Here is a 13,948-nt window from a genome sequence, read left to right on the forward strand (position 1 = left end):
GCCTGCGCGTCAGGGAAAGGGGCGCGGCCTGCAGGGGAGGGGAGGAGCTAGATGGGGCGAGAGGCGGGGCTAGAGGGAAGTGGGTCAAATGTAGCGGAGGAGAAAAGACCGGAAGGAAGTGGGTGGGGCGAGGGCGGACCTATCTGGGATACCTCGGAGCCTCACTTCCTGTTTGCCGGTATTTCTGCTTCCGGGTCGGGGGTGTCGGCCGCCTGCAGCTCCTCTCGCTGGCTCTTCGCGGTGCTCTCAGTGACAGCGGCTCCGGACTCAAGCCGGGGCGGCTTTCTTCGGCCCACCCGCGGGAGCCTGGGCGCCCGCACCGTCCCGGGACGCGGAGGCGCTCCTCACCTTCCGGCTCAGCCTGGGGGCCTGCAGGGCCCCTGCGCCCGGATGCTGAGAGGGGCCGCGGGCCCGGCGAGGCTGCCGTGTGCGGGCCTCCGGCGCTGGAGGCGGACGGCGGGGACCCGCAGCCCTTAGGCGTCCCGGCTCGCATGGGCCCGCCCACCCGGTAGATGTGGCTGCGGAGGCGGCGGCGGCGGTGGCCGGACCTGCTGCTGCTGCTGCTGGGCTCCAAGTTCACCTGCGCCGCGGCGCTTTGCTGCCCCCCGGGGCCGCCGTCGCCCGCTCTTCCTCCCCTGGGCCTGGCCTCGCAGCGTGGCGACGATGGACAAGATCCTGGAGGGCCTGGTGAGTTCCTCGCACCCTCTGCCCCTCAAGCGGATGATTGTGCGGAAGGTGGTGGAATCCGCGGAGCACTGGCTCGACGAGGCACAGTGCGAGGCCATGTTTGACCTGACGACCCGCCTCATCCTGGAGGGCCCGGACCCTTTCCAGCGGCAAGTGGGCCACCAGGTGCTGGAGGCCTACGCGCGGTACCACCGGCCGGAGTTCGAGTCCTTCTTCAACAAGACCTTCGTGTTGGGCCTCCTTCAACAGGGCTACCACTCGCTGGACAGGAAGGACGTAGCCATCCTGGACTACATTCACAACGGCCTGAAGCTGATCATGAGCTGCCCGTCGGTGCTGGACCTCTTCAGCCTGCTGCAGGTGGAGGTGCTGCGAATGGTCTGTGAGAGGCCGGAGCCGCAGCTCTGTGCCCGACTGAGCGACCTTCTGACGGATTTCGTGCAGTGCGTCCCCAAAGGGAAACTGTCCATTACCTTCTGTCAACAGCTGGTTCGAACGATAGGTCATTTCCAGTGTGTGTCCACCCAGGAGAAGGAGCTGCGGGAGTATGTCTCCCAGGTGACAAAAGTGAGTAACTTACTGCAAAACATCTGGAAGGCTGAGCCCTCCACCCTGCTGCCTTCTCTGCAAGAAGTTTTTGCAAGCATCTCTTCCACAGGTAAGGGTCGTTATTTCAGGAAATTATGCCTTGGAAATCCAACAACGTGTTCCAAACACACTACACTTTCTGCCCGAAAACATTCTCTTTGGGGGGACTGGAAGGTAGGCAAGCATATTTTGAGTAAATTCTCCAGTAAGAGGCATTCGTGATGGAGAACAAATCTAAACACCCTTATCCAGAGTTTTATTCCACTTCACTGCCTTATTCAGAATCCTGTGTTGTAGCCAAAAGGTTGCAGATGCCTAAGTCCAAAGACCTTTGTCACTGAACAGGTCACTCAACTACGCAGCCTCTGCTCCAGTTTTGGAATGCTTACAGGCTGACAGCCATTATGAAAAGCTTCTAGTCATTACTGACTAATAGTCTCATGTGATGCTTACCATATTATTATTACTGTAGGTAACTTCACCTTGTTGAAGTTATTTTTGTTTTTCAGTGTTCTCATTTTTTTTTAAATCATGGGTGGTGCACAATCTATCAAAGTATTGTCATTTTCACCCCACAACAGTCTATGTGACAAGAGATCCAGGTAGCATGAAAACAGGAAGTATGACAAGGGCAGTATGACAGCTTAGGGAGATGCTTGTCTTGTCTTTATCAGGAACTGCATCCTTAGAAACTTGGGATGGTTTAAAGGACTAAGAAAACACTTTGACCTAAGGATTTTGTCTATGTGTCTGTCCTTGGAGGTGCTTTAAAATCTGTCAGTCAGACTGAACTAGTGAAGCTGTCCTCTTTTTATCTTAACCAGAAATGAAGATTGAGTTTTTAAAGCTCCTGTAATGTAAAGCATTTATTATATACCAAGTACATTATCTTCCCCTTCCTATAATTTTACTTGTAGTTTGTCATAGTTGTTAATTTCTTTTCCAAGTCTTTAAACTGTAGTATTGAAGCTGGCTGTCTTAATGCCTGACGGTCCATATAAACAAAGCTAGCCCCCTTCATCTTAATGTCTACTCAAGATTTTTTAAGTCTCTCTTAGAGTAATATATTGCCTACTATAATATTTCTTAATTATTTTAGAACCTCTGACATGGAAATTAGAATGATATCTGACTGGTTCTATATTTTTTCTGATTACTGCTTTTCAAAGCAGTATCTAAGCCCCCCAAAAAAGTAACATTAACAATGAAGTAGCTATTGACTAAACTTAACAATAGTTTTTATAATTCAGCACCGTTTTTATAGAATGAGTGATTATTGCTATTCACTCCTAACCTCTCTTTTCTATGATTTAATTTTTTCAATTTAGAGTCTACTCATGAGATATAGTATAACAACTTCTTCTAGCACCTTTACTACAAGTGTGTGTGTGTGGTTTTTTTCCCTTGAAGTACTACACTTTGAACCTCTTTGCTGTATTTGTCTATCTTTCTAACTAAAAACTAGATGCGTCCTTTGAGCCCTCAGTCGCCTTGGCAAGCCTTGTGCAGCACATTCCTCTGCAGATGATCACAGTCCTCATCAGGAGCCTGACCGCCGACCCGAACGTGAAAGATGCAAGTATGACCCACGCGCTCTGCAGGTTCGTGGATGTTTATACCAGACGATAAGTACAGGTCTGAGGAGAGACTCTTCTGGCTGAAATGGAAATCATGAAATAAATTTGTAGTTTCTCCAAATTAATTAGCATGACTTACCTCTTTATAGTCTCATCTGAACTTGTTTGCTTGGGTTGTTTTTCTAGATTCTTTATTCCTTAACTATTTCCTGGGTGGGGTGGTAGTTGTTAGCGTTATTTGGTTCTGTTCCTCTTAGCTAGGTAAGGATTTTATTTTCTCTTTCAACCGGACTCCATAGATGATACCTTTGCACTTGCCTCTTTGGATTTATTTTATTTTATGTGTGTGTTGCTTTTGTGTATGTATGTGTACCCACATGCATGCTTGGTGTCCGAAGAGGTCAGCTCCTACAACTGGAATTATGGATGGTTGTGAACCCACTAGGTTTGTGTTGGCAATTAAACCTGGATCCCCTGCAAGAGCAGCACGTGCTCTTAGCTGCTGAACCATTTCTCCAGCTCCTACCTTTGCCTCTTTGGAATTTGTTTTCTCCCTTATCCATAAATGGATGAATTTGGCCCGATACAGAATTCTGGTTTGATAGCTGTTTTCTTTTAACATTTTGAAATTAATAGCACACTGTTGTTGGGCATCTACTGTTGCTGGTGGAAGCTGTGGCTAGTCTGATTGTCAGGTGTTTCTGATAACATGTTTTTCTTCTTATCCTAAATGATCTGCAGTCTCGTGTCCCATGTCTAAATATAAATAGATTTGCCCTTTGCAACACCTTTATGCATTCATGCAAAGTGACTTGCTGAAGCTGGGCGGTGGTGACACACACCTTTAATCCCTGCACTCAGGAGGCAGAGGCAGGTGGATCTCTGTGAGTTTGAGGCCAGCCTACTACAGAGTGAGTTCCAGGAAAGGTGCAAAGCTACACAGAGAAATCCTGTCTCAAAAAGACAAACAAACAAACAAACAAACAAAACTCCCAAAAAAAAAAAACCAAAGTGACTTACTGAGCACTTAACAAAAGTGTCAGGCAGCGCTCAAAATACCCTGAGTAAATTGATAAAAATATATACTTTCATGAGCTTCCTTTATAGTCAGAGAGCCCAACAGTAATTAGCAATAATCCACGGATCCGGCACTTATCCTGATTTTAAAAATGTTAAAATGTGTAGTAATGGGTGCCGTCGTTAGACAGGCCTGGCTTTGTTGTCATACTGCTGAATAATTAAATTGATTTTGTTTTGGATTTAAATTTCATTTTAGAATATACAGTCAATAATTTAATATGTTAAATGATAATAAGTATTTATTGGGAAAGGTAGACAAGAAGAGGGGTAGGCTGTAAATAAGTGGTTTGCAGTTTTCAGTAAGATGGCTAAGGGAGGGTTCATTGAGGTGACTGTGTACTAAAGTAAAAGAGAAAGCCACGCCGTGGCTCTTAGAGGGACATACCAGCATAGACAGTATCTGACTTAGGTGGGCTCAGTCTATGATTTCTCAACTTGCTGATGGTGCCAAAACAAGCATTCAATAGAAGCCATGCTTCGGATTTTTAATTCTGCTTTCCTGGGCTAGAGTATGGAGTATGATACACTCTGGAAATGCTGGGCTGACACAGGGAGCCACAGCTCCGAGTCAGCTGCACAAGCAGGGTAGCACCCAGTAGTCTACATCGGACTGGGTTGCTAAATCAGGGTATTTGGTAGGTTGTTGTATGTAGTTAAGGCTTTACTCCTTACGATCTTTTCCACTTAGAAAAGGTTTCGAGCACTGTCCTAGTCAGAGAGGACCTGCCTTGTCCTAAAACCTGCTCGTTCTCCTCTGTGACGGTGCCCAGCCACGGTGCTTGTTCCAGCTGTCGAGTTCTGTGTTGTCATGACAGCAGTGGTTTCTGATTGAGCTAGAACTTTCTCCTGTTTCTTAGCTGCTTAATTTGTTTCTTGAGTTTTTCTAGCTTACATATTTAGCCTGGTTAAATGGGAGGTGAGAATTACAGTGGCTTCTGTCTCTGTCATGACAGTGACGTGAACTGAAGTATTTTATGTTGAGCACTCAGAAAGTGCCATGCTCACTAATGCTACTCTCTATAACACAGACTCACTCTAGCTTCTTTGTACTATTTAATTAATGGAACCAGTTAGTTCATCTGTGACTTGTGCTTCTGACTTCTCAGATCACAAATCTAGAAGCAAGTATAACTCCATTCTTTTTCTTACTCACTTTGATTAATATCACTAAGTCCTTTGAATTCTGTCTCTACCATTTGTGGAAATCAAACCTGTTTTGTTACAGTAGTCTTCTAGTTGGTCAGATGTAAATATAGTCCAAGAACATGGATAACATTCAAGTATGAAACAGGCCAGCAATCAGTGAAATGATGGTGATTGGGGTGCAGTGTAAGCAACTTCTGACAGAGAAAGATTGGCCTCAGCTCCAGGTGTCTGTTGATACAGAGAAACCCTAATCTGGTCTTGCCTCATCAGAATTTTCAAAAGAAGTCTGAAGTCAATTTGTCTGCATAAAATTTCCTATCTATAAAGCATTGGGTCAAGGAAGACTGAAGCTGGATGGGGTCCTCAAGATGCCTTGTAGAAGTGAAAGTTGGTTTAGTTTCCATAATTTATGATTAACTCTGTTTCGTTGCTTTTCACAATATTGCCTGTTTTTTAATGTTATGGTTTTAAAACTTTATTTCTTTGAGCTGTAGGAATAAATGCCCTTACTTGTAGACACTAGACTTCAAAGTATTAGATGGAAACAACGCAATCAGTGAAGGAAAGAAGGCTGAAATACAAAGGACTGCCACCATGAAGATTCAAGTATAAGCCAGAATTGCAGTGTCTGTTCCAGAGCATAGTGCAGACATGGCTAACACTGCTTGGTGATTGTTGACAGTTTCCTGATGACAGTTGACAGGTTTCCCGGCTTTTCCTTCCAATTTGGGGCAGACAGCAAATCTGACCACAGCGTTCTTGGTACCTAATGCCTTACTAGCTATAGAGTGCATGCTCAAATACCTGTCTCATGAATGACTTCTGTCTTAACCTATTTAGGCTGCTATTAAAAAAAAAAAAAAAAACCCTTAGACTGGTAATTTATAAACAACAAAAGTACATTTTTTACGGTCCTGATGGGTGAAAATTCTGAAATCAAGACCATGGACCCTTCCACATGTTCTTATGTGGTGGGAGGTGCAGGGGCACTCCCCTTGAGCATCTTTATCGGAGTACTCATCCAGTCTTAAGGGCCGTCTTTCATCATGGCTTTAGTGTCTCCCAAGGCCTCACTTCTCAACTTAGGCTTAGATTGAAAGATGCAGAGACTCAGACCATAGCAGGTGGAGACCATTTGAAGATGAGAAGCTAGAAGAGGACTCAAGGAGAAGGCTGATTGAATAAGTGATTAACAATAATCAAGAGCCATTGTCAGGTGGTCAATCCTCCTCCCTCCCTCCGGTCGGTCCTCTCCTAGACGGAGATGAAGTTCTGGCCCCTGTGCACTTGTCCTGCACTGGCAATGCCGCTGTCCACAGGACAGTGAGTCCACAGAGCCAAAGACGGGGCTCACACTACCTCATTTCATGTCATATTTCCACTTCTACAAAAATACAGAGCTGCTGCTGTTTTTAGCTTACTGGCATTAATTTTAATTTAACAGTATCTCAGATCTTTTATTTGGGGGGAAGAGGGGAACAGGTTGAGACTCTAGTCTAGCTCAGGCTGGCTTAGAATTCACCCTATGATCCAGGCTATCCTCCAATTTATGGCAGTTTTCCTGCCTTTGGCTCTTAAGTGCTGAGATTACAGATGAGCCACAGGCCCTGCTCATATCTTTCTATTTTAGATTGCTCTGGGTAGCTTTATATAGAACCTCCTCAGTACTCAGATTCCTCCACAGTATTCTGCATTGTTGGTACTACAGTGCATTTCTATTTCTTATTTATGTATTTATTTATTATATTTCTATTAATTTTATTTATCTTTACCTTATGGGTGGCCATTTACGTTGTTTGCAGTTCTACCATGTCATAAACATTGGGAGTGAGGGCTGCATACTGCTGACAAAGCCCAGGGCCTTGCCTTGCACATACCACTAAGGGATGTTCCCAGCATGAGGATACTCCTGTAGGTTTTATTGTTTTATGTTGCCTTTTTTTCCCTTTGAGACAGAGCCTTTTTTTTTTTTTAAGATTTATTTATTTGTTTATTATGTATACAGTGTTCTGTTTGCATGTATCCCTGCAGGCCAGAAGAGGGAGCCCGATCTCATTACAGATGGTTGTGAGTCACCATATGAGTGCTGGGAATTGAACTCGGGACCTCTGGAAGAATAGCCAGTGCTCTTAACCACTGAGCCATCTCTCCAGCCCCAAGACAGTCTTATTATGTTCCTTTTCTGACCTCTAACTTACAGAGATCTGCCTGCCTCTGCCTCCCAAGTGTTAGAATTAAAAGCGTGTGCCACCACACACATGTACCACCATATCTGATTTTTGAAGTGCTGGAGATCAAACCCAAGGTTTTGTGCATGATCAACCAATGAGCACTCTACCAGCTCAACCATGTACCTGCCCTCAGCTTGAATATACTCTACAGAAATGCATATGTCTCTTTCTTATTCTCTGTATAACAGCTACAGATTTTTCTGAAAAACAGCCCTGCAATAGTTGGATGATAAAAGAATAGCTAACAGCAACTAATTCAATGACTTGTAACCATTATTGTTGGAAGAAGCTAGAAAAAGAAGAAAATAAATAAAATTTATGTGAGGAATGAGGGGCACCCAGGTAACTGGCAGTTAGTATGCATTGTACTTGGGATCCACACTTCATACTTTTTAGAACATTTAAATCTGAAAAGCAAAAAAAAAACATCATTGTGCACTGCTATAAACCCAATACTTGGAAGCCTGAGACAAGAGGATTTCTACAAGTTTAAGGCCAGCTTGGGCAACAGAGTGAGACCCTGTCTTGTAAGCCAAAAGAAAAAGATTGATAATGATGGTATTCCAGTCTTAAGATAGATAGTTATATGATGTTAGTGTCAGTACTTTTGACTTGGTTAACATGGTCACAGTTTATATCCTCAGTATTTATATTTGACATTTTGTGCAATCAAGGTGTTTATTGCTGGACTAACAGGATGGCTCAGTGGGATGAATGTACTTGCTGCACAAGTCTAACAACCTCAGTTCATTCCTTAGAACCCACGCTTTGGCCTCCTTGTGTGTGTCAAGGCATGCATATACCCACACATGCGCACATATCCATACTCACACAACAATAATAAACTTTTTTAAAAGATGCTAATTGCTAGCCAGCTGGTGGTGACGGCGGCACACGCCTTTAGTCCTAGCACTCAGGAGACAGAGGCAGGTGGATCTCTGAATTCAAGGCCAGCCTGGTCTACAGAGCGAGTTCCAGGACAGGCTCCAGAGATACACAGAGGGAATGGAGAGATGGCTCAAAGGTTAAGAACACAGGCTGTTCTTCCAGAGTTCCTGAGTTCAATTTCCAGCACCCACATGGTGGCTCACAACCATCTGTAATGAGATTTGGCTCCCTCTTCTGGCCTGCAGGGATACATGCAAATAGAATACTGTATACATAATAAATAAATAAATAAATAAATAAATCTTTAAAAAAAAAAAAGGTACACAGAGAAACCCTGTCTCGAAAAACAAACAAACAAAAGATGCTAGTTGCTCTTTGGGTTTGTATTTAGTGGAGGATTACATTCATGATGAGTGTTTCCAGTGTTATTCATTTAATCTTCAGAATGACCCTATAAATAAGTAAATTTATAACCTATAAAGAAGTTAAGAAAGAGAAAATAAGGTATTTTGATTCTCCCAATTAATAAATTGTGAATTGAGATTTTAAACCATTTACACTTCAGAAACCTGAAGAGGTCTTTTTCTTTACTCTTTATTAGTATCTAATCCATCTAAGTAATTACTTCGTCGGGTTACATAAGCATATAGCCTGGCTGCTTTCCAAAGAGTTGTATTAGTCTTCAGTGTGCTATATATCTAGCTTTAGAAAGAGGTTCCATCAGAACCCATATTACTTTGTCTTTTTTCCACTGAACTGGCTCAATATTTAAGAAAGGAAATACACAATAATGGAAAATCAGGTCATTAGTCAGTGTTTTTTATGATTGGAAGTTTTCTTCTGTTGTCATTGTGTGTAGGATTTTGAAAGAGGTGGAGACACTTGCACCAGGATTCAGAATGTAACCTCTTTAATGGTATGTTTCACATTTCACTACTTAGCAAGAAGCAAAATCTTGGTTGATATTTATACATCTTAGTTCAGATGTCTGATTTTAAACTCCTCTTTTAACAGTTGAACAAGTTCTTGATATCCCATATAGCATCCCATTTGAAATTTTGTAGTTATGAGAAATGATCATTTATCATAAAGTCTTTTATGAGAATATATTGAATAAAGAAACTGTCAGCTTACAAGATTAGAAAGTGCTTGAAGACAGGCCACAGTTACACTTTGAGTCACAAAGTGAATGATTACCTATTGTAACTCTTGCTACTCCTGACTTTTGTTGTTAAATACTGATAATTGCGTCTTCTTTCACTTTTCAGAATGATTGACTGGCTGTCTTGGCCGTTGGCTCAGCATGTGGATACGTGGGTGATTGCTCTCCTGAAAGGACTAGCAGCTGTTCAGAAGTTTACTATTTTGATAGACGTTACTTTACTGAAAATAGAACTGGTGAGTAGAAGTGGATCAGCCCACTGGAGTGCATAGACTTCTGAATCTGTTCCCAGTTTGGGTGTTGCTTTAAGTAAGTTTTAGGAGGCAAAAGCCATTGCAGTGGAGGGATAGTCAGTTGAAATTAGTTTACTGTTTTCAGACATTTAATGTGAAAACACAGTCCACCTATTAGCTTTTTTGTTTGTTTTTCAGGTTTGTTTCTTTGTTGTTTATGGTTATGATGATACTTGTTTTTATCTTGTGCTTTTTGAGACTGTCTTACTTTGGAGGTCAGGATGACCTCCAGCTCACAGTCCTCCTGCCGTAGCCACACAAATAGAAAGCCTATAGGTATTTAGCACCATGCTTGACTCCCATGAGCTCTTAAGTCCAAGTCATCAAACTTGTAGCACTGTGCTTTACCTAACTTCCTTTGAGCCTCTGCTTCCTCTGTTACTAAACAGGACACAATTGGTCGCCACATTTTTTTTTTTTTTTTTTTTGGTGGGGTTTGGTTTTTCCACAGTGCTGGGGATCAAGGTTAGACAACTTCCACCCCTGATCCACATCCTAAGCCAAATCATTCCCTCATTAAAACACTCTCTTTACTTAATTCCAGGACATTGTGCTCTCATCTCTTGTCTTTTATTGGGGTATCGGTCTCCTTCTACATTTCTTTGACCCACTTTGTTCTCAGTCCATACTTACTGCAGCAAGTGTTCTATACCATGCAGTAATCATGGATGCTCTCCCTATAGCTTTAAATAAGGTGTCCAAATTATGCCTGAGAGATTTATGTTTTATTTCATTGTTTGCTCTTGAATTCCATATCCATTTTTGTCTGTTGGTCAGAAGAGACACTGTGACCAAGAAAAACTCTTATAAATGAAAGCACTTAATTGGGCCTTGCTTACAGTTTCAGAGGGTCAGTTCATGATCATCTTTGTTGGAAGCAGACAGGTATGACTCTCGAGCAGTAGCTGAGAGCTTTATATCCTAATAACAGGCAGAGAGGCGGGGGAGAAACACTGGGCTTGGCATGGGCTTTGAAACCTCAGAGCTCACCCCCAGTGGCACACCTCCAACAAGGCCACACCTCTTAATCCTTCCAGTTCTTCTCAAGCAGTCTCACTCCCTGGTGACTAAGCATTCAAATATATGAACCTTTGATGGCTGTCCTCATTCAAACCACCATTTATTCAAGTATCAAAATTCAACTCTTTTTCTTTTCTTTCCTTTTTTGAGGGGATGGGGGTGTTTTGAATTTTGTTTTTGTTTTCATAAAATATTTATTGCAGCAAGAGAAAGCTACAGTACATTCCAAAAACATAGGTACTAACTAACTCAACAAGTGAGTAGCCTGTCAGTTCTCAGAAATATTCAATTCAGATTATCTACAATCTTCTGATTTTTACTCCCAAACCTGCCCCTCTCCCTCTTGATAAATAGCTATCAAATAGCTTCCCCTCTCTTACGCCTTAGTCTTTGAAGCAACCCTTATATCTTTTTATTGCCTCAGCTACTGTCCTACAATTTCTAACTCTTTTTAAAATATACCCAGAGTCCTACTACCACATTTAACCAGTTACATCACTGTTACCTTGCTCCAAAGTTGTCATCTTCTCTTGTACTGTTGATTTCAGTGGCTTCCTTGCTTCTGCCTTTGGTTCCTTATAAATGTTGCACAAGGGCTCCATTTGCTGGCTTGCTTATCCCTTCTCCAGATGCTCTCACCTTCACTTCTCACTTGAGTGACATTGTCCTTTGTTGTCTGGCACACCAGTCTGGAGGACCTAGGGCCTTTGCAGTACTGTCTGCCCTCTTTATAAATGTTCTTGTCCTAAGTGTTTGTGAAGCTGATGTCCCTTCAGTTTACACTCAGATGTAACCTTTTTCCTGGGGCATTTTGAACACCTTCTATTAAATGACAGACTCCCTTGCTACCCAGTGTTTCCTGGTCCCTGTATTCTGCTTTGTATTTTTAGCGTGTATCGCTGTTACTACTTTTTGTCATCTTCTACATGTCCTCTAACCATAAGCCATGTATGACCTACAGTGCCTGGAGCAATGCCAAACAATTGTAGAGAGTTTTTTGTTTTTTGTTTTACTTAGAGTTTTGAGAATTGTTTAGATCATTAAATTCCCTTTGATTTCAGTCCTGTTATATTTCCGTTCTCTCCCCCAAAGTCTAATAATGTGCTATGACAGGGATTTCAAGGAAACGGGACATTCACAGAAAGGACTGTCAGCCCTAGGGAAGGGTTACTGCTTCTCCTGTCAGCTCTGAGGATGCTGTCTCGTTCTGCAGGTTTTTAATCGACTCTGGTTTCCTCTTGTGAGACCTGGTGCTCTTGCAGTTCTCTCTCATATGCTGCTCAGTTTTCAGCATTCTCCAGAGGCATTCCATTTGGTGAGTATGATAAAAGCTCTCTATAAAATACTTGTTAAAGGGCAGCTCACGTTGCATGTGTAACAGCGGAAAAACTGTAGGTTAGCTTTGTAGTAGTTCATGTAACTTTGTAAATTCTTAGCAAATTGAAGTTGTGGAATACCCTGGAAAAGAATATGTTTTCAGAGAGTTTTGTGTTTCACCTACACTGGCCCACGCATAGCCATTGCCAGCAACTGGAAGTCACTGCTGTACGCGAGCTGTTGCCGCAGGGTGCCTCTGCACGCCAACAGTGCAGCACCAGGGTGACGGAAACTGCTGGTGATGGCACCGGAAAGCACAAAGCAGCTGAGTCCTGGAGTTGGGGCCTTTCCCTCTTTCTCAGTCCACTAATGCCATCTGTAACAGCAGTCCCAATTCTCCCTGCCACCAGCTGCTCGCTGGCTCTGATTGGATTGCAGTTGTCGGTGACTGCAGATGACGAATGACAAAATGTTATTTGGGAATCTGTCCATTTCAGGAAACTTCACATGGTTATCTGCGTTCTCCAAGGTCTGATCACGTTTTACAAGAGTAGAAACTCAGCAGCAGCACACAGCACCTTAGGGATGTCAGTGCACAGGACAAGTCAGAAGTGCAGAATGATTTCACGCCGCCTGGCTGTGCTCAGCTGCGGGCCATAGCACCGTAGGCTCACATGGGCTGCCTCTTCCTCTGGGGAAACCTTGGCAATAAGTCATTTCGTTTGATGTTTTGGATAAGTGCTTTCTGTAGTCATTGTTCTCATTGTGGTGAAATTGATGGTTTATCAGCCAAATCTCAATTTGGGGCTAATTTACTAGGCATACAAACAAAATGCTCCAGAAGAGAAAACATTTGTTCCTGTCTTCTTTCAAAGTGCATTGGGAGTTGTTCTGCATACAGAACCCGAGACACCTTTAGTTTCAGAAGTATACATATAGAGTATCAGATTGTGATTAATAACTAGTTGAAAAAGTATTCTGTCCCAATAATAGTCATTTCTGTAAAATAAAATGTTTCATTTTGATTATAGTATCTTAAACCTTTTTCTTAAACCTTTTTCATTATATGAGTTGGCTTTTAGACTGATTTTAAATTAAAAGTCATTGTATTAGTTACCAGTATTAAATATTTTCAAGATTTTTATCAGTTATGAGCATTAAAATTTTTCAATTTACTTTTATTTCCAGTTTCTTAAAATAATAGATGTTTGATTGGCTTTATTTTTGGAGCAGCTGTTTTGTAAATGAGGATTTGGTCTAATCTAAGGTATCATTCCTGTGCTTATCAAACAATATAATCCTGATACCTGAGCACAACTTTGGTTACATATGTAAGTTATTTCAAAGACTTTCTTGAAGTACACATTGCTATGCAAAATGTATATATAATTTTTTTCAATTGAAAATTTTGAACTCACACTAGATGGAGCTCTTTCACTAATTCTAGTTTGGTTTTTTTAATGTTCTGTTAAATAATCTGGTTGGGTTGCGTGTGTAACTCAATAGTAGAGATCTTGCCTGGCATACACAAGGGTGAGGCTTGAGCCACAGTACCCCAAACAATTTTTTTAAAAACAAATGATCTAGTCAACAGAATAACCATAGCATTTTTCAGCTGATGGTATTTTTTCAATGCAACAATGACTGAAACTTCTTTATTACACTTAGTTTGTATTTTAGGTGGACTGTATGTGTACCATGGCATACATACAGGAGTCAAAGACAGTTTATGGGAGTTGGGTCTCTTGTTCTACCATGTGGGTCTGAAAATTGAACTCAGGTCCTCAGGCTTGTTAGTAAGCCCTTTACCTACAAAGGCCCTTTTAAAAAATTTATTTTATTTATAGTGGGGGGGGGGAGTTACAATGTATGTGTAGAAGTCAGGACAATTTAACAGTGAGTTCTCTCCTTATACCATGTAGGTTCCAGGGATTGAATTTAGGTTGTCAGGCTTGGTAA

General features: G+C 42.1%; 1 protein-coding gene across 1 annotated transcript in view; it reads left to right on the forward strand.

The window, feature by feature from the left end:
- Window positions 1-639: 639 nt before the first annotated feature.
- Window positions 640-13,948, forward strand: part of Usp38 (ubiquitin specific peptidase 38) — a 31,947-nt gene continuing 18,638 nt past the window's right edge. Inside the window, exons 1-4 of the mRNA XM_006971737.4 lie at window positions 640-1,345; window positions 2,741-2,876; window positions 9,466-9,595; window positions 11,886-11,987. Coding sequence (XP_006971799.1) covers window positions 664-1,345; window positions 2,741-2,876; window positions 9,466-9,595; window positions 11,886-11,987 — 1,050 coding nt within the window. The 5' untranslated portion in view covers window positions 640-663. The remainder of the gene's footprint in view (window positions 1,346-2,740; window positions 2,877-9,465; window positions 9,596-11,885; window positions 11,988-13,948) is intronic.

The sequence above is a fragment of the Peromyscus maniculatus genome, chromosome 5 (assembly GCF_049852395.1).
Source record: "Peromyscus maniculatus bairdii isolate BWxNUB_F1_BW_parent chromosome 5, HU_Pman_BW_mat_3.1, whole genome shotgun sequence".
Lineage (NCBI taxonomy): Eukaryota > Metazoa > Chordata > Mammalia > Rodentia > Cricetidae > Peromyscus > Peromyscus maniculatus.